Source organism: Pogona vitticeps, chromosome 5 (assembly GCF_051106095.1).
Source record: "Pogona vitticeps strain Pit_001003342236 chromosome 5, PviZW2.1, whole genome shotgun sequence".
Taxonomy (NCBI): domain Eukaryota; kingdom Metazoa; phylum Chordata; class Lepidosauria; order Squamata; family Agamidae; genus Pogona; species Pogona vitticeps.
In genome coordinates this window covers 47,018,261-47,039,748 of record NC_135787.1, presented here as the reverse complement: position 1 = coordinate 47,039,748, position 21,488 = coordinate 47,018,261, and the positions used below count along the sequence as shown (strand labels likewise).

Below are 21,488 nucleotides of genomic sequence, written 5' to 3'. Positions count from 1 at the left end.
CTGAAATCATATGCATGATGACATGTCATATTATCTGCCACCAGAGCAGAAAATGATTAATACATACATTGTGAGCATCTGGTCCAATACTTTCTCGAATCAAAAGGCTTCTGTAAGTGATAATCAGAAAACTGATATTTTATCTAAGAAAGAATAACACAGAATGATTGAAAGCCTGTTGCTTAACATTGTAATCTGTACTAGAATAGGCCCACTAAATTAGTAGGGATTTGGTGAGTCAATTCCTCCCTAAATTCCATTTGATACAACAGGCCTACTCTAGTTGCACCTACTTTAGTAAGTCACAACAAGAATAGGTCCATTGAATCAAATGGAACTTACCAATGAGTTGGCATACAATCTCCACTGATTCAGTGGGTCTCTTATGCAGCTTACTATGCTAAGCATAGGATTTCAACTAATATGTATTTTAACAGTAGTGCATTCACAGTGCATCATCAGAGTTTTGTAAAGGAATAAGTTATTTATTTATTTATTTATTTATTTATTTATTTATTTATTTATTTATTTATTTATTTATTTATTTATTCATTCATTCATTCATTCATTCATTCATTCATTCATTCATTCATTCATTCAATTTCTATCCCACCCATCTAAACCAAAGGTCTACTCTGGGCGGTTTACAAATTTAAAACCAATAAAACCAATAAGCATATACTGTATTATAAATCCAAGATGGCAAAAGTATAAGAAATTAAGATACGGCAGGAGGGAAAGCTTGCCCAAATAGTCAGTTTTAAATTTGTTCCTAAAAACACCCAGAGAGGGAGCCAGGTGAATATCCACTGGCAAGTTGTTCCAAAGGTGAGGGGCCACTTCCGAGAAGGCCTGGTTCCTTGTTCTTTCCTTCCAGACCTCCCTCCGCATTAGACCCCTCAGCCACCTGGCCTAGCTGGAACAAGTGACTTTGGCAGAACTGGGTGGGAGAAGGCACTCTGCCAGATATTGAGATCCTAAACCGTTTAGGGCTTTGTATGTAATCGTACGAACTTTGAAATCAACGTGGAAACAAATGGGCAACCAATGCAAGGCAGCCAGAGTGGAGGAAATATGGTGGTACCTTTTCACTCCAGTAAGAAGTCTGGCCACTGCATTCTACACCATCTGAAGTTTCCACGTCAGTCTCAAAAGCAGCCCCACGTAGAGTCCAATACAGTAGTCCAATCTTGAGACTACAAGCGCATGGACCAAAGTGGTGAGTGCCCCCACATCAAGATAGGGATGCAGCTGGGCAATCCGCTGAAGATGGAAGTGTGTGGAACAGACCACTGATGACACCTGGGTTTCCACGGTGAGCGCCGGGTCCAGATGTACACCCAAACTGTGAACCTCACTCTTGGTGGTAAGAGTCACACACACCCCAAAGAGAGGGAGTTTCCCAAACCACTGATGTCTGGGACACCCACCCGAAGGACCTCCATCTTGCCCAGATTCAGCCTCAGTTCATTCTCCTGCATCCATTGCTGAACAGCCTCCATGCAGCGCTCAAGGAACAAAACAGCATCCATTGTTGTTGGAAGAAAGGAGATGTAGAGCTGAGTATCATCAGCGTACTGATGACATGAAGCTCCACATTCCTTGATTATCCCTCCCAGCGGCCTCATATAGATGAGGAGAGATAATCGAGCTCTGCCGAACCCCACAATTAAAGCTCCACAAGGCCAAGAGACTCTCTCCAATCTGCATTCTTTGGGGACGGAGCCAGGCAAAAGCCAGGCCACCAATTCCCAACTCAGAGAGCCTCCCCAGTAGGATACCGTGGTCGATGGTATCAAAGGCAGCTGAGATATTGAGGAGGACCAGCAGAGACATTTTCTCCCTGTCGGCCTCCCTCAATAGGTCATTAAGGAAGGCTCTCTCAACAAGTTCCAGGTACTTTTAATATTTCTCTTGTTCTGAAATATATCTTACACTGGCTATCAATATTTTTTTAAAAATTGTTTCACATAAAATTAAGGGCACTGGAAGACTAACCATTTCACAAAGCCAAGTGTTAAATTATGTAAATGATGTCCTTTCCTTACATTTAATATCACTGTCTCAAAACAAACATTGCAATTTATCTGATGGCTCTTGGATAAAATTCAAAATCAACAGAAATTAACTGGAAGTGTATACATTTAAAAGATGTAAATCACATCTAGGAGCTATCAACTACATGATGCTTGTTTTGAAATCCTGATACTTAAAGTTAAGAAAAGGTTCGTTCACTTGCATGGTGCCAATTCTGTAAAGCGAAACGCTATCTGAAATTAACTGAGGAATGGAATGCAATGTGATGCAGTACATTTAGGACAAAAAAAGGTGCAGGTAATGGTGCAAATGACAAACGGTCCCTCTCTAGTGCCATACGAGCGTTGTCCATGGTATACTACAATACCTGTAGGTTGTTGGGCTGACATTTATTTTCCGGGGGACACTGCAGGACTCAAACTTGTTGGCAAGCGTTACATTGTTTCCAAAGAGGCAATATCGTGGCATCTTAACACCCACAACACCAGCAAAGACAGAGCCGGAATGCAGGCCAATACGCATCTTTTAAAAACAAATAAAAGAGGAGAGGAAAATAAATTCACTGACTGTTAGATCTGACAAACATTACTGAAACTGTTAATGATACTGCTATGATTTTAATAATTTAACTTTGATGGATTGTGAATTCTGACTGGTCATGTTCTATTCATTGTTTTTGGATTCTGACTCCCAGAATTTTCTGTGAACTCTCCAGTTCTAGCCCACCTGGAGTACAGCCTACTGTAGAGGTTGCCTGGCAAGCCTAGCCTTGCCTCCTGTGGGTAAAAAAAAAAAGGGAGCTGATGCGGTGCTTCCTGGGAGTCAGGCAGGAGGTACTCTTTATACAACCTAAATGGCAGTGAGACCATGACTGCCCTGTGGCAGTTTCTTTTTTTAGTATATTACCAACAGGAAGCAAGGCTCAAGAGAGCCTCAGCCTATGAGCAAGGCTCCAGTCCAGGTAAATGAAATGTTGGTCTCCACAGATGTCTGTAGTTTTGGCTCTGTGGGCTGGAACTCCCAGAATTCCACCAGGGGAATACTTGAAGCATTCTGGGAGTTGGCATCCCAAAACCCACAGGCAAACCCAAATGGCACATCTCTAGTTGTGAACACAGGCAAATGTTCCAAACTGGAGAGCCATCTCCAACAACTCTTAGACAAAACAAAGCGTGTTCATATAGAAAGGGGAGTAACTGTGATCTAACAGGTACCTACTGAAAATACGTATGGACCTTGCACATTGGCAGTGCTTTATGGATCCTCTCCAAGTGTAAGCCCATAAATGTGTTGCTTAGAAATCTATGAGGAGCGTTTGATTCCCTGGAATTTAAGAGGCTGGCACCTTAATTTACCAGGATGGCACCTTAATTTGCAGCTAAGAATACTCCTGGCTTTTAAAATTAGATGCTGATAATCTGCATATAATGTGATTTCAAGGAAGTAGCAACATAGGTGTTAATGTTCAGATTTCCTAAAGTAGCAATATAGGCATGATTTGCTTACACTGAGGAGTACCACAGGCATTAAATGTGGGCATTGTCTGTGGAAACCTGTATGTTAGTATGCCAGTATGAGGCAGTTTTAAATGTGGTCATTCATGCATAGCACCACTATCAATATACATTTCAAGAAGATGGAGAAAGTCAGGTACGTCATATTAATTTAAGTGCACAATAAGGATGTGCAGCAGACAATATTCTTTTTTTTTTTTTTTACAAAATCAGTGTAAGTATGTGTCATATTTATGTACTGAACTGTTTTAAACTAGGAAGCAAATCTACATGAAACAAAGAGAAGCATTACCCACAAATTACCATCAAGAGATGATTGATTAAATTAACCAAAAACATGTATATTTTAAACCAGATTTTTTTCTATTAGGTATAATACCAGAAAATGTTGATAAGCAAAATGTATATTTAATTCTGCATATTTTAACAGCCGCAAGGATAATATTTGCACAGTACTGGAAGAATGAAGAAGCACCTCCAGATGAAGAAATAATCAAGAAGATACTGGATTGTGCAGAAATGGACAGACTAACATTAAAAATCAAAGGGAAGGAAAATATAGAATAATATCAAACTTGGAATCAGTTTTATCAATGCTAGAAGCACGCTGTATAGAATAAGGACTTAATATGTATTGGAGCTGTATCAACAAATGATTATAAGCAGAACCCAGAAGACACGATGTTAAATGAGCAGATATATTTTATAAATAATAATAATAAAACTTTGAATAAAAAAAGAGAAATGATTGACATATTCATCCTCATTTAGCATTTTAGTTTAAATGTCATTACTAAAACATTCTTTTTCATACATTTCAAAGAAGGGATAATGAAGGTTTTTTTTAAAAAAGTTCTTCCAACACTTTCATATCAGCTCAAGAAATAACCAAAACAAACAAACAAACCCAATCCATGTTTGTTGTAAAAGGCTTCTTTTGTATTTTGGATGACATTCTCCCATCTCAACTTTATCATAATTTCCGAAGTTCAATCATGAAGCCCCAAGAAGTGAGCCCAGCCAAAAATCCAAATCTGCATTCTACAGTGCCACACTTACTGTACATTTACATTATAAACATTGTGCAGCCTGTTTATTCTTCCATGCCCCACAAAATCCTTTGCAGCATGTTGCCTGTTTCCAGTGAGTGTAAAAGAAAAGCTATTTATATCGCAACATCAGAAACAGACATCTCTCTGATTGCTTGCACACGGCATGCCCCCAGAGGTATCTGCACGAACAGGGCATGTTGCATAATAAAAGATTATGTTTGAGGCTGAAATCAAAATGCTCATTCATGGAGAATTCTGGACAATTCCCCTGTATTTCATTGTAAAATAGACCTTTGTGGGTGATTTGATTTAATATAACAGAGATGAATTATTATTGTTCTTGACATAGAATTCAGGGATACACAGCTTTTTTAAAGAGAATCCTATTTGAAAAACTGAAATAAAACAGAAATTGTGATAAATTATTGAAGAACAGGGAGACACACAAAGAGAGAATGAGAGATGCTTGCTTGCATGTGCTCATACACTCCTACAATGAGAGGGAAATGGACAGAAGAGGGGGGGATTTTTGTGTCCTCCCAACTGTAGTTCTCTTTAGAGCCAAACATCTGCTCCAGTGCAGATATTTCCCAGATGCAAGAGGAGGGATGCTACCCCTCCTGCAGATGCTGTTTTCACCAATGCAATAATCATACTGATACTATCCAAAAATATAGAGCACAAAAGAGAACACATATTGCCCTGAGATGCATAAATCCCATCAAACGTGGTGGCTGGTACGTTATGCTCTGAACTCCACTGACTTCCATGAAGCTCAAGTGGATCTAACAGCATGCTAGAAGGTAGTACACAAAGATGGGAACAGGACCTTAGCATACTAATAGCTTCTCCACTGATTATTATTACTGTCCACTTGGTGATTCATCTTCACATGCTACCTGAGCTGAAAATAAACTAGCTAAGCATAATTGTTTCCTCAGAAACATTAAGCTTTTCTCTGCTAGATTTCACTTGGTGCATTGTTCAGAACATGACGAACAAATCATCCGTCCTTGTTCTAGGTTGTCATCAGTGCCACAAGTGTGTGTGTTCTCTGCTGTCAAATTGGAAGCAACTTACCGCAACCTTAATAGAGCTTTCAAGGCAAGTGAGATATTTAAGGAGTGGTTTTACTAGTTCCACACCTCCAGTGAGTCTCCATGCCCAAGTGGGGATTCAAATCCTGTTATCGAGAGTCCTAGTCTCTTGCTCTATCCACTACACCACACAGTGCCTCAAGAGTTACATCAAAGGAATCCCAAATGTGAGGGCTCCCACCAGAGCTAAACTCTAGAACAGCCTTCCCCAGCCTGGGTCTTTGAATAGTCAGTAAAGAAAGGGGAAAAAGGAGTTATCACCTCCCCAAAAATCTGGGAAGATCCTAGTTGGGGAAGGTTGTTCTGCATCTATGACCAATGCTCTACCACTTTCCTCACAGTTGGTCTTTCAAGCACTTGTTATATTCCTTTACTTTCCAAAATTAGCTGTGCCTTCCTCATAATATAATCTTCAGTCTGATTAACCCCTTCTTACCTCGTTGCATCTCCCTGCCTCTTTCTCAAATCACCTGTTTTTTGTACAATTTGTTCTCAGTTCACACTTTAATCTGCACTTTGCCTTCATCCTGCTTGTCTCTGGGATTTCTGTTCCTTAGATTAATTGCATTCTAGGACCTTTTCTTGACCCTCTGCGAAAATTTAATTCCAGCATAGCAATTCTCACTTCCCTTGTAGAAGCTGAACTGCAAACCTTTTCCCTATCAAGCACCTGGGTATTCCATGGCACTGCATCAGCTAAGCCATTTATCAGACATTTCACCAACAGAATATTGAACTTCTCTTTACTGTCTTCACATGAGAAAGAAATTAAGCTTAAGGAGATAAATTTAGACAAGAAAAATATAAGGAAAAGTTTACTTTTTAAACAAAGTCTGTATTACTATTTTCTTAAATATATTAATGTCCCACATAGCTAATCTTTTGAAAAATGCAGGAAACTTCATTTTAAATCACTTATGTCTGATTTGGCCCTAATACGGCACTGAGAAGCTCCAGTTAAGATGGTACTATGTTCATAACTTTCTATGAATGAAGAGCATTTTAATAAGACATCTCACCCAAAAAAGAGAGATTTTATATGAAATAGGGATGTTCAATATGTCATTATTTTGGGTTAAATGTCAATAATGCCATTAATTAATGGTTTTTGAGGTATCTTGCCAACCTTTATTGGCTCTCCATGTGGAGACATCACTTCATCAGACAGTTCCATCATCTTCAAAGCCATCAATGCTATCTGCATAGCATGGGTATCACTCTCTTTATGTAAGCCTCCAGCTACACAGTATGCATCTCCAATGGTTTCAACCTAAAAAGCAAAATGTGTTATCTTAAAATACAAGAAAAAATAGCATGAAGAAATCATTGGACATGATATAAGAGATTTTCAACAAAATTGTTCATTCATAGAATTACAGAATAGTGAAGTCAGAAGGGGCCTATCAGGCCATCAAGTCCAATGCCCCTGCTCCATGCAGAAATACTAATTAAAGGATATCTGCCAGATGGCTGTCTATCTCTCTCTTGAATGCATCCAGTGTTGGAGCACTCACCACCTCTCAAGGTAATTGGTCCCACTGTCGTACTGCTCTAACAGCTAGGACATTTTTTCCAAACCCCATAACTGCTAGTCAATAACACATTGAACATTCTGTTGATTGATGTATGAATTATAGTAGTTTGCCAATTGTATTATTCAATTTGTTTTTAACTTATTTGTAAATGTTGTTTATAAACTGTCATTTCTTGATGGAAAAGTGAGACAGAAATGCAATGAAAATAACAATAAGTAATTGTTGGCTAACATAAGTTGCCAGCTTATAGAAGTAATTATTTTAAATTGCAACATCTACAGTAATTGTTCATTGTGACACTGGCGTTCTGCCAACATGCTTATCCTATGTTCACCATTTGTGGGGTACCCGCTGTGATTCTCAAATCATGAAAAGTGCCTCTGAAGTCAACACATCTACTCCACACTATAGACTGCAGTTCTAGGTACATAATTTGCTAAATTCTTTATTCCTTATTCCGGAGTTACACAGCCCTCTTCAAAGACACATTTGATTTCCCACATAGCTAAACATACAGATTGTTTTGCAAACAACTGCTGTTTCAATTTCCAGTTCATTGTTCTTTCATCCCAACTGCGTCAAAAGCAATTTTTAAAAGGTCCCATTCATCTCTCTACAGGGCTTGGCTTCCCTCCCTATAAAGGCAAATTTCTGCAATAAATGTTCTACCTTGTAGACATCCAGCTCTCCACACTGGTAATCAAAGCGAGTGTAGAGCTCATTAAGCATTGTGATAACCTGCATAGGTGAGCATTGGGAACAGATGGCAGTGAATCCTACAATGTCAGAAAAAAGCATTGTGACATTATTAAATTTCTTGGCCTGTACAACTTGTCCCTGCCACAGCTGCTGCGCAACCTCTTCAGGAAAAATTGAACATAAAAGATCGACTGTCTTCTTTTTCTCTTCTTCAAGTGCTTGATGTGCCTGCTCAAGAGTGGCTTTAAGCTTCCCCAGCCTCTTCTTCAGTCCGTCTTGAGCTCTAGCTTGTTCTCCTATCAAAACAACATCCCTAAGTGCATTATGAATTGGAATGTCTGAAAGATATAAGCCACGTCCTGTAAAGTCTTCTAGTCTATCCACACAGGGAGATCCCAAGAACAAGATGGCACTAGACTCAAAAATGTAGATCATCTGTCCTTTAAGGTCCATAACCTGAAACAGTGAGAGAAAGACAGGATGACATGAGAATTCTCAGCCACTAAGAGAATTCTACTGAGACAGTAACAGTCATTCCTGTGAGCCCACAGTGCACTACCTCTGTACACAAACCAACAGTGGGCTATCTTTGCACTGGGGCAAATCGGCTCTGTTGTTCAGTAGTCTAGTGGTTGGTTGTTGGAGCTGAATGTAAGATGTTGTCTGTCTGAGATGTCTTGCAGCTTTTCTTGCTAGCAGACCTTCCATTGCTCAGTATAATCATCTGCAAACTGCTGGATCCATCTGCTTTTGAACAGCTGGACATGATGCTTGTTCTAACTCGAAAGGAAGAGAGAAAGAGGAGGGAAACAAGAAAAACAAAAGGAAAAAAACCTGCTCCCCTTTGGGCCTGGAGACATGAGGAAAGTGTGTGTCATGCTTAGACTATTTGAAAATGTAACCAGAGAACGAACATTTTGAAAAGAATTGAAGCTAAGAACTTGCCACCTTAATGTTGTTTAATTCGTATCCTAATGGCATGGAAGGAACATATTAAGCCCCCTAAGAGAAAGAGGAATACATATATACACCTCAGCTTATGAAAGGGATGCCCTACTGTTATAAAAAGGTAAAGAAAGCTCATAAAGGAGAAATTTTGATCACAGCAATTTTATCTGCAAGGACACTTCTATATTTCTAAATGGTGATAAAGCATACATTCATAGTCACAGAAGTTTATTGCAACAAACTGCACAAAAATATATAAGCAGACAGACCTCAAGACAACAATTCAATTCATATTCAGCAAACTAGACATTTGGTATGCAACAATTTTCCTTCTTTCTAAACCTGGGAAGAAAATGCCTGGGTAACAATATTTTTTTCCAAGAGATAGAAGAACAGGGTACAGAAAGATGCCCACAGGTGCTTCAGTCAACATTTCCCATAAATAACTAAGTCAAGTAAAACTGGATAACTGTTCTACATGGAACTACATTGCACTTGGAATCCTAGCAACTTCCAGAACTTTGAGAACATCTGATGAACAAGTGGAGATAATTTTTCCTAAGCATGTTTTTCTAGTAACATTTGAAAGGAGTCTATTGCATACAGCTCATTTTCAACTTTTAATTTTTTTAATTTTGATTTTTAAGTTTTGTAAGCCTACCCGCGCTAATAACATGTCAGTATAATGCCAAAACCAGCAAAAAGATTTTTTTAAACAGCCTAAGCACAACAGCACTTTCCTCATGCTTACAAAAAGGAGCAGTTTTTTTCTGTTGGGGTTTTTGTTCCCCCCCCCCTATTCCTTTTCAGGTCAGAGAAACAAACAACATGTTTGTTCAACAGAAGATAGATCCAAATCTTTGTAGATTTTGCAGATGGCTGCACTGAGCACTGGAAGTTCTACTAGCAAGAAATGCTACAGGACACTGGAGACGGGCATCTGACCAGAAGCAATTGAACTCCAGTGACCAGAGGTCAATCACAGATGTTAAAATAGTTAAGAGGATATAGAAAAGCAGCCCTGAAAACATATATTGTGCTTTTAAAAATGAGCTTTGAACAGTGATTTATTAAAAGTTGGTGCAAAACAATCAGCTAGCTCCTGCTAAGTTTGGAAGCAAAGTTACTATACAATAACATTCTTGATAGCTGACTGTTTTTACAATGATAGCCACAAAGAAGTTAATTGAAACTGTACTAAAGTAATTGTTTTGCAATATGTAGAATATTAACATGACAGGTAAGTGTTGTTTCAGGTCCTGCGATTTCTTCTACTTTATTTTACTGTATAGTTTCAGCCCACTGAAATCTGTAGAGTCTAAAACTGTTAGTCCAAACAACAACGCTTATCATCATGAAGGCAGCATGCGAGATTCTGATTTGCTGGAACTATAAGATGAGAAGTAGTAAATGCAACAGAGATTTCTATTATAACTTTTTTTCTTGGCACATCGGGGCCCTGAGTTACAGGTCCAGCAAAATAGAATGTTTATAGTTGGAAGGGAAAGGTAAACATCCAAGAGAAATAGAAATATAAATATTAACAAGAGACACATACATGGCATCACATTGCAAGGCAACACAACACACAACACACATTGGATACCAACAGTACTGTATAGATTTAGCTGGCTAGACAGCTCAGTGAGTTAGGTCTCTGACAAGCTAGAGTTTTGGAGTTCAGTTCCTCACTGTGCCTCTCAGGAAACCAGTCAGCCCTGTATGGCTTTATGACCTGTATGACTGGTGACACACATTTTTTATTAATAAAAATCTGGCCTTTAGATGACAGCAATACCAAAAAAGAAGCAAAGGTTATAACTAAAGGTTTTTTTTATCTATATTCATCACTCAGCTATAATCTAATTCAATACACGTGACACTTCAAAAGAAAAATTATCTTTAGAACAACAAGAGTCATCAAATTTGTACAGTAGTTAAATGTCCAAACAAAAAATAAGACCACAAAATTGGAGTGCTTGGTGAATCTTTGTACATTCAGGACACGGATTGCACACCCAAATGTTCTCCTATGGAGGAAAACAACTCCACACACACTAAAATCTAGATGTTCAGGAAAAGTACTAATGTCACCTTCTTCCTCTTATTCTAATTTTATATGAACAGGACTATATTATGTTATGTTGGAATATTAATCTATCTATATAGATTAATATTCCAACATTCAACCCCAACAACAATATTGCCTAGAAATAGTCAGAATAGTTTTCAACCAGGCATGGAGTTACTAGCAGAAGTATTGATAAATACATGGAAGAATATATCAATTATTTTTATTTTTATTTTTATTTATTTATTTTTGCTTTTATGGTAGGGGATTTTGCAAGAAGAAAATGCAGGATTTTCAATCTACACACAGTTGACAGGTTTCCTGTCTTCTACTTTGCCACAGTTTCCTTACTGGATTTAATGCAGAACTTCAGAAAATAGAAGAATGGATCATATACATTAACTCATTGGCTGTTCCAAAGATATCCAGATTTGTTACTGTGCCTGAACTAAAGATAGATGAATGGAATCAAGAAATATAGGTGGGAAATAAAGATAGTGTGAGTAATGAAATTCTTACCCCAGTTGATTTTTTAATAGCATTGTCCCCTCGTCTCACCCTTATGGTGAACTGCATGTTCAGCATTGTCATGATGCCACTAAACGTGCACTTTATTTTAGGAGCCAGGATTTCAAACCACTCGTCGAAGTTTGGCTTTGCTTGAAATTCTCTCCTGTTCAGCAGTCTCCGTATACCATTGCCAACTTGCAGGATAGCCATGTCCTTGTCAAACATGCAGTGGAATGGAAAAGTCTTGCAGAACATAGAAGTGGGGATCACAAGGGAAGACTGTGGTTTACATGGAGATAAAGACGGTTTTGCACTTTTGACTTGCACAGCATACAACAAATATGGCTGGTTAATAAACTCTGTGCTGTCCTTGCAGAAACAGGGGGGCAACACTGTCACTTCCACCTCTGTTTCATACAGAACGTGAGCTGCTGCCTTAATAATGCCAGAGAGGATGAGACTAGTTGTTTTCTTAGGAAAGAAATAGTAAACATTCAAGACATCTGGATCCTTTTCCAAACACAGGATGGAGACCTCTTCAAGTCTCCCCTTTTTCTCTGCTTCGTGGCAGTGGGAACTCTGTTTCAGCAGAGTACTAAAACTGTTCAGAAACTCTTTGAGGGTGCCCCCAACAACTCCCAGGATGTGTTCATCTTCTTCATAACATATTTTGAAAAGCTCTTCACCAAGTGATTCCTTTATAACATTTACTGGAACTCCTGCCAATATAAAATATTTTGGTCACTGGTCTGCCTCCATGTCCTTTCTCCTTCCCCCTCCCTCCCTTTTATAATACGCCTTTGCTTGTAAATGTTTTATCTTCAAAGGCTTTATTTTTCTTCCCTCCCCCCCCCCAATCCTGGTTTAGATGACTAAACATCTTCAAACTAACTGAGCCACATCTGATCAGCATCTAAAGACTTCAATTCTCACTTTCCTGAGGCCTTTTATGGTAAGAACAAACAACTTGCTTACTTTGCACAGATATTTATGCTGGGCAAAAATCTGTTGAGCATTTGCTACAGAAAACAATGTCTAACAGCAAAGTGACTTTGGCTTTACTAAAAACAAAGAACTAAACTAGGGATCTGGAAGCAAATGCAGGCTTGGGAACCTGAGCTGCCATTTCCCCACTGGAAAGCACCACTTCTGTTATGTATGCACACTGTAGAATAGAAACAGCAAGCAAGTATGTGCTTCACCATTTATTCATCAGCTGCTGTCACTTTATAAACCTCTTCCACAGCCATTCTTCACCATCTGACATGAAAGCCATACATCTGGGGTTGGTGGTTTAGGAAGAGCAGGTGGAGCAGTGACTGAGAGGAGTGCTAGGTACTGTATTCTCCCTCCTGAATGACTCTCCCCTGACAGCCATTCCATGCTGTTTTCCAGAAATGCTGCAGTTGCCTGGGCTACCAGGTCCATGTTCACAGCTTAATATTTAAAGTGGTCTTTGGATACTGTTAGCCTCATTGCCAGAGTAATCTCTTTTGCACTGCAAAGAAATGACACAAGGGGAGATTCCATTCTTATGCTAGATTAGTGTGCAATAACTTGGGGAGCCTTGTACTAATCTAGCACTAGACGATAAACAATTCCTGGAATTCCCATCAGCTTGATCCATTATATCAATTGCAAAGGATAGCAGGGACTGTGGTCTGTATCACCTGAAAAGCCACAGGTTTTTCCATTCCTACTTCAGAGAAATGAGGTAAGTATGAATGTACAACCTCTTTAAAATGTTTTGTAAAACAAGAAAACATTGCCCCATAGATGAAACTTCCTGTTCCAGAGATAAGCTTTTAAGATCTAAATTGTCTTCTTATCTGCATTGTATGCCACCCAGAATATGATCCGATTAAGGGTGGCACAAAAATGTTTTTGCTTAATACAATTCATGGGCAAGAACCAGGCCCAGAAAATATCCACATAACACTCATTATATCAAAAGATGTGTCTGTAACAATAAAATCAGTGGGGCTAGTGTGCTTCTCTTCTCCCATGTTTATTATGCTGAGCAATAACAGATCTAAATAGGACTTATGTAAATTTAATACAGAACTGGATCAATTTGGAAGATTTAACAAGCATTCCTTAATTGCATTAATAGCAGTTATTAATAGATATATCTCTCTACCTGCTGCATTTGCATGATCAGTGATTAGCTTCTCAAAGTCTTCTCTCTCTCCAGAATTCCTATCAATGAGGCAAAATAGAATGCTAAAAGTTCCCAAATGCATGGTAAAAATTAACAAAACCCTATATTTTGAAATAATGATTAATAAAGCAACCAATAAACTATCCAATTTAAAACATTAGTATGAAATAGAACTTCAAATTTTCTTTTCCTAAGAAATTTCATTTTAATCCTTAACAAGTTGGCTATGTACAGTAGTTTTGCAGAAAAACATTTGAATGAGCCTATGCTTACATTTGTCCTTTGCATGCAAGCAACCTGTCCCTGCTGCTCATTCTACACCACTAGCAAAAGGACTAACATTTTTCTAACATATTTTCCTACTAAGCAAATCCTAAGCATGAAAGTCCACAGGACTGCAAGTCAAGTACATTTAAATCATGGTGCTGCAATGTTTTAAAATCATGATACGCATATTGAGAAACAGATCATAAGATAAGATCATTAACTTCCAAGAGTTACAATATCAGAGGAATGGTCACACAACTCCAAAACAGTGGTTTCTGATCTCATGAGCACACTAGAAATGTTCCTTTTTTGAACTACAAGTTCTGGAACCCCTCAGCTAGTGTGGTCAGTGGGAGGCATTGTCCAAAAATTCCTAAGTACTTTTATATGCTTTTTTCTAAGAAAAGTCTGAACCCTCAACTAACAGTGAAGTCTTACACATATCCAGAAGCAAGTCTTGTCGAGTTCAGTAGGATTTACTTTCACATAACTGAGTACAATACTGCTATATACTATATAAGCTGTTTATAAGCTTCTCAAGTCTCAGGAGAACTCTACTGCTCCTGCTTGAAAGTACTGTACAGGCAAAGAACACTGCTGTTTTCACAGAAGTGAAAGTAAATCCATTTGAAACTAGAGGGATACAGCCCAAGACTGAAACTTCATACCATGACACACAGTCCTGATAAATTTAGCAGATGAAGGATTCTATCATCTTCACACTCTAATGTAAACTCTTTGTTACCCTGGTATTTGGGTTACTTGAGATACTTTGTTATTTAAGGTATTTAAGGTACCTGAGTTCAGCATCTTAAACACTTTACATAGTACAGTGGTGCGTCGCTTAACGATGTTAATTGGTTCCAAAAAAACATCGCTATGGGAAAACATCGTTAAGCGGAACACGTTTTCCCACAGAGATGCATTGAAAACTGGTTAATTCGTTCCAATAGACACGGATTGCTGTCCTTAAGCGAAAAAACCCATAGGAAACATCGTTAAGCGATACAATGTTTCCTCCATTGGAATGCATTGAAGCCTATTCAATGCATTTCAATGGTTTTGCAATGTCCATTTTTGCAAATTTAAGTGTGTCTTAAAAGGTTCAAAAACTGTTTTAAATGCTTGGAATCGTTAGTGCACCTTCTAAAATGGGTGCAAACTTAATTTGGCTTTGATCTGACTTTTCGTTAATTTTTGCTGAATTTTTCCCCCCACCAACTTTTGACAGCTGTCAAAATTTGACAGCTCCATGCTTTCCTATGGGGGAGAGAAAAATTCACAAAAAATTAACGAAGACTCAGAATGAAGCCAAACTAAGTTTGCTCAGGTTTTGCAGGGTGCTCTAAGAAATGCAAGCATTTAAAACAGTTTCTGAGTCTTCGTTAATTTATTGTGAATTTTTTTCTCCCCCATAGGAAACAATGGAGCTGTCAAAAGTTGGGCTCCATTGTTTCCTATGGGGGAGGAAAAAATTCACAAAAAATTAACGAAAAGTCAGCAACTGTTTTAAATGCTTGGCTTCATTAGAGCACCTTCTAAATCATGTGCAAACTTAGTTTGGCTTTGTTCTGAGTCCTCATTATTTTTTTGTGAATTGTTTCTCCCCCATAGGAAACAATGGAGCCCAACTTTTGACAGCTCTATTGTTTCCTATGGGGGAGAAATAAATTCACCAAATATTAACGAAAAGTCAGATCAAAGCCAAATTAAGTTTGCACACGTTTTAGAAGGTGCACTAGCGATTCCAAGCATTTAAAACATTCTTGAACATTTTAAGACACTTTTAAAATTAAAAAAACATTAAGCGAAACAGGGGACCTAAAAATGCATTCGCTATGCGAAGCATGGTCCCGAAATCGCTAAGCGAAAATCGCCCATAGGAAACATTGTTAAATGATGCATAGAATTCTTTAAAAAAACCATCCTTAAGCGAAAACATTGCTAAATGAGGCAATCGTTAAGCGAGGCACCACTGTAATTGCAAGATTTCCTTTGATTGTCACTGGAGCCCTTTAGGTACATTACCCAAACTCTAGTACAAAAGAATGAAGTAATTAATACTGAGCCCATGAATTTGTGTTCACTTTACTTATTTTACTTTATTAGATGTTTACCCCACCCCACTAGACAAAGTCTACTCGGGGCGGCTTACACACATGATAAATCATCATAATATAATAAAATATCATTAAAAATCATTTAAAACATTGTAATTTTAACACTTGTTTTAGATCATTGCCAAGATAAAATAATTTAAAAGACAAATTATAAAGATCAGAACCAGAACTGAACAGAACTCAAAACACTCTCTTCCTATTATACTAAACTTTCTTTACTTCAGCAGCATTAATTGGTACAAAGGTGTGGAAGATGTTTGCTGTTATGTTCAACAAACAGGAGACAAAAACCCTTGCGATCTATTGTAAATAATTCAAAGCTACAAGTAGACCCAAATCTACCTGTGTCTACCCATGTATTACAGAATCTCTGCAGTCATTAAAATAAAACAATTTTAATGTCATTTCAAAATGTCACTCAATCAAGTACAAAATAAATAAAACTCACAACAATCCACATAGATTGACAGAATGAATTATTCCACCAAGTTATTTTTCAAGAAAGCAGTTTTATAAATGTTGTTCAATATAAATGTGGACATTAAAAGGTGCAAAATACATAGACTAAAAAGAGAAGCCAAGTGGTCCACCTCCTAGTTCACAGCTAAGCAAGTGGTGGCTTTTGCAGTTAATGAATGTCACTACCATAGGTAACTTACCTGATTTCTTTTATTTCATTATTTGCTAGCGTTCTCTGAAATGCAAGATATAGCCTTTCATACTGCAAGGAGAGAAGTTCATATCAAGTGAAATGACATTTAATAACTTAATAGTTACATTAGCATCAAAAAAAGGAGTGAATTGATCTTTTGAACAATGGAACCCCAGTGTTTAAAGTGGAGAGCAAACCCATCCAAACCAGAAATGTATACTGTCCTACAGTAGATCAAAATAAGGAGCATTCAAGATGTTCCTTACCCAAATACGTGCACCACAATTTAAGTGGTATAGCTAGCTCCTCACTCTCGCCACAAAGGAGACTGGTGACTTTGATATCTTGGGGGCAATGAACCTACACCAAGCTTTAATCTGAACTTTTTAGGAGCTCTCCAATGTCCTGAAGCTACCCACACTATAAAATTCAGAATCACCAGCCTCCACAGCCTCTCCATCAACCTCTATATGTGAAAAGCAACAAGCCTGAAGAGGAAGTTTCGTACTCATGTTTATGCTCACACCTTTACTGAACTAGATTGGTTTAAATAATCAGTTACCATATTTTATAGTTTACTTCTATGTATAAATATCAGTATAATTTTACTTCATTGTTTATTGATACATACTTATGGTATGCTATTATTGACATATTAAGTTGGTGTATTAATCATATTTTAATATTGCAATGATTTGTTGATTGTGCAATAAAGATTTTTGTCTCTGTGTATGCTTACACCCTTACTGAACCCTCACAGACCTAATAGAAGCAGAAGCAAGTTTGTTGCTTTCCATGTGTACAAAAAGATGATGGAAAGTGGGGGCTAGCTGCTCCCCATTAAACATGATGAATGTACGGAATAACTGGATACTCCTTTCATCTCTAATTAATAATGAACAAAATCCTGTTGCTTAGTGTACTAAATCACACTAGAACTGAGGAGGATTGAGTGAGACATGTCCATATGTTCTATTGATTCAAATGGCCCTGCTCTAACTGCAATGTACTATGGCAAAGTAAGTTGTAGTTAAAATAGGCCAATTTGAATCAATGGAATTTATAGAGAAATTGATCCACCAAATCCCCATTGATTCAATGGGCCTTCTCTAGCATGATTTACTACACCAGGCTACAGGATTTCAGCCAATATCTCTGCTCTGACTATACAGTATTGTATGATTGATGTTTTCTAGGTCAGGGTTCTATATGAAATAGGCAACAACTGCGTATCAATCAGGAATTCTATATCAACATTATATACAATTTTGGAACATCATTGTTATGGAAATCTACATGATTGGTGTAACTCACACAGTCTGTCAGTTACAGATGATACTGTTCCAATTACTCTGCAGAAATGTTTGAACAATACCATACATGCATACCAGATGTAATGCATTGCTATCTATCAGATAGACCCCGTTACCCTCAATGTAACAGCTCCTTATGCCATTTCTATTTGTAATCCTCCACAATATCCTTTGGGTTACACACAACACAGAATGTTGATCAACTCTTTGCCGTATCTATGTGAGAATGCCAAAATCATTGAGTAAGAGATGGATCTGTTGTAAGCCATTTAGTCCAAACACCTGTTTGGTGCAGAAAATCCAGAGCAACAATATCCCTAACAGATGGCTGTCTAGACTCCTAATGAAAAAGTCTACATTTCAGCAGACTTCAAAAACAGGGGTGATAATACCTTCATTAGACCTCTAAGATACCATAAACAAGAATGATTTCAACTCCTTCAAGACTCTTTACCAAGTGGTTGCTGGAGAAGTTGAAGGAGGGGAGGAATGCAAAAATCATCCTGACTTAATATTTATTTATTTATTTTATTTTATTTATTTATTTTATTTATATCCCACCTATCTGGTCGGTTAAGACCACTCTAGGCGGCTAGAGGTTAATTAAGTTATGGTTCCAAGATGGGAAGTGCAGACTTAAATGCTGTATTATATGAAATTTACACTTTGAGCAGAAGGTACAGGATTGTCTTATTTAATTATTTCACTGTATAACCTTGGACACTTACATACTGCTCAGGAAGTGTTGGACAGCTTAGAGGCTTAGGTATCTGGCTGTGGAGCCAGAAGATAGAGTTCAATTCCCTACTGTGCCTCCTTGACAGGAGCTGGACTTGATGGTCCATAGGGTCCCTTCCAGCTCTGCACTTCTAAGACTATTATTATCTCATGCCAACTTCACTGTATGTGATACAAACACTGGTAAATGAGGCAGGACGGAAAGTTATTCTACCTTTAGAAAGAACTGCATTCTTGATGTATGATGTGTTTTGTATTTTAAGTAAAAGAACTGAACTAATGTTCCACCTTATTAAATAATATTTATATCTAAATAGAAACAATATGTGAAGGACTCTTCAACTCCTTACTTGACTCTACAATGACTTTTTTTAAAGAACCAAATGAATTAATAAGGAAACAAAGCCCCACATGCTTTCACTGGTATCTTGAATTTCATCAAATACTATTTTGGGCCACACAGCACAATCCCATGATCCTTCCTCTCTCTGACGTCAATGGAAGCAGCATACGCTGATGCAGAGCATGATAGTGACCTTCTCTGTTTTGGAGCTTTCCATGTTTTCCATGCAGGATAATGCAAGTTGATCCTGACAATTAGCCAGTAGGAAGAGATGTTAACTTTTAACCAGAGCCATCTAAGGAGTTGGGTGCAAATAGGTGACCGTTTTTTCCACATATGGCATAATTTGTTCCCATGGAAGAATTTGCAGTTTTGCAAATAATGTTGGAACCTTTTCTCAGCTGCTATAGCTTATATGCCTTATTCTATAAGTTTATCTGAACCCCAGCATTTTCATACGCCTTTATAAAGGCCATCAATTACTTTGAAAATAATTGTGTGCTGTCAAGTCAATTCTGATATATGGTGATCCTCTTTAGGATTTCATAGGTAGAAAGTACTCAGAAGTAGTTTACCATTCCCTTCTTCTGGGGTTATCCTGGGATAACTTGCCCAAAGCCACATTGGTTGGCTGGGATGCACAGTGGGTAACCGAACAATTTGGGTCCAAGCTGTCTCAAGAACACCATCTCCCTTTATGAGCCTGCCCGGATGTTCAGCTGATCAGGGGAAGCCTTTCTCTTGGTCCAAGTAACCCTCACAGATGCATTTGGTGGGGACCTGGGAGAGGGCCTTTTCCGTTTTTGTTCCCAAGGTCTAGACCTCCCTTCCCAGGAGGCCAGGCTGACCCCATCTTTGCTGTTGTTCTACAAGCAGACAAAGACTTTCCTCTTCAGGCAGGCTTTCCCTTAGTAACTGGCCTTTTGAGAAGGTTTTTTGTTTAAATAGATTGTTGTGTCTTGTTGCTTTCAAGTGTTTTTAGTGTTGATTTCATTTACCATTTTTAATGTAATATTTTAAAAATTCTTTTTAACTATCTGCACCTTTACTCTCTTTTTTTGCTTTTAATTGTTGCCTTTTTAATTATGTAAGCTATCTTGGTTTTTTAAGGAGAACGGAAGGGTAAAAACATTTTAAATAAATAGAAAAACTCCCGACCTCTGACTCCACAGCCAGAAACCTAAATAACTGAGCTATCCAACCTATCTTCAATTACTTTAGAGCATTGTAAAGAATTTTATTTTCTGTTTAAATATGAGGGAATTGAAAGTCTACAACTTAGCTGATTGTGTAAGATCCAAGTCAACACAGATCCTTCTTCAACTTTCTACAGGCCGAATGATTCTGTTAAGAAGAACTTGGTACTTGCATTCACTCATGGGGTTCTAAATACCACATTAACTGACAGAAACTTTGGAAAGCATCTTCACTATTTCTGTAAGAGAGGTCTGATAATCATCAACATGATCCATATTGCCCCTCTTAAATGCTGCTTTGATTCGACTACAATGTATTTCTCTGCCTTTCTTTTGGTTAAATTACCAGACTTTGTAAACTTTGTTAAAGAGCTGCTAAATCACTAAGTGAGTCAACATCATATCTGGGATAGTTTTATCACCCTTAATATCCTTTTATTGAATGCAGAAGACAAAGTGAATTAAGATTAAATGAATGGAGATTTTAGGCAACAGAATTAGACATAAATGCAACTGAACACAGAAAATGCTTTCAAGAAAGGAGACTTTAAAGTATGGAGATGATTCATCAAGTGTTCTTCCTAGCTTTTTCTTCAAGGCCATAATTTTGGAACAAAAGCTGGAGAACTGTTGCCCTGCCCAGATGTCTGAACTACAGCTCCAACAAGCCATACAATTAACGATACTGGCCAGAACTTCCACAAACCAAAGTTCAAAACATGTGCAAAGCCAAAGATTCCCTGTTCTTGCTTCAAAAGATTGTTTCTAATTAACTTTTGAATGACTTTGATAGAAGCATAAGAATTACCTCTGGAGAAATCAGTTTGCAGATACTCTCAGCCAAAGTATGCAGAGACACTCTGCTCCTACTAGTTTTCCTCTGTGGGTTGTTCCCGTGAGTATCCTTCTCTTTGCAGATTGGCAAAGGAGCCTTTGAGTTGTTTGGTAATTCGGTGCATTCCACCTCACTTTCATCAGAAATGCCACTTTGGCTCAGTAGGGAGAAAGGACACTCGCCAGTGATCTTCAGGTCTTTCAGTTTAGTACAGAACATACTGTATAACTCCTTTATTCATCAATGTTGTATCTTTACTTTGTGATTATCATGTCTGCTCTATCAGAAGAAAGCATCTAATGGCAGGTACAGCCGTGAGACATTATTAGTAATTTCAAAATCAGCTACATGAACAGTTGTTGCTATATATACCTGTAAAAGAAGAAGACGAAAGAAAGAA

At 37.9% G+C, this 21,488-nt stretch overlaps 1 protein-coding gene across 3 annotated transcripts in view; it reads right to left on the bottom strand.

Annotated features, from left to right (window-relative positions):
* Positions 1-21,488, bottom strand: part of GUCY1A1 (guanylate cyclase 1 soluble subunit alpha 1) — a 57,176-nt gene that overhangs the window by 5,689 nt on the left and 29,999 nt on the right. For all 3 annotated transcript variants that reach the window (XM_020781391.3, XM_078394802.1, XM_073001520.2), the window contains exons 2-8: positions 21,062-21,460; positions 16,671-16,732; positions 13,604-13,662; positions 11,473-12,182; positions 7,905-8,390; positions 6,827-6,970; positions 2,405-2,559 (exon numbers count right to left, since the gene is read on the bottom strand). In XM_020781391.3, coding sequence (XP_020637050.3) covers positions 2,405-2,559; positions 6,827-6,970; positions 7,905-8,390; positions 11,473-12,182; positions 13,604-13,662; positions 16,671-16,732; positions 21,062-21,307 — 1,862 coding nt within the window. In that variant the 5' untranslated portion in view covers positions 21,308-21,460. The remainder of the gene's footprint in view (positions 1-2,404; positions 2,560-6,826; positions 6,971-7,904; positions 8,391-11,472; positions 12,183-13,603; positions 13,663-16,670; positions 16,733-21,061; positions 21,461-21,488) is intronic.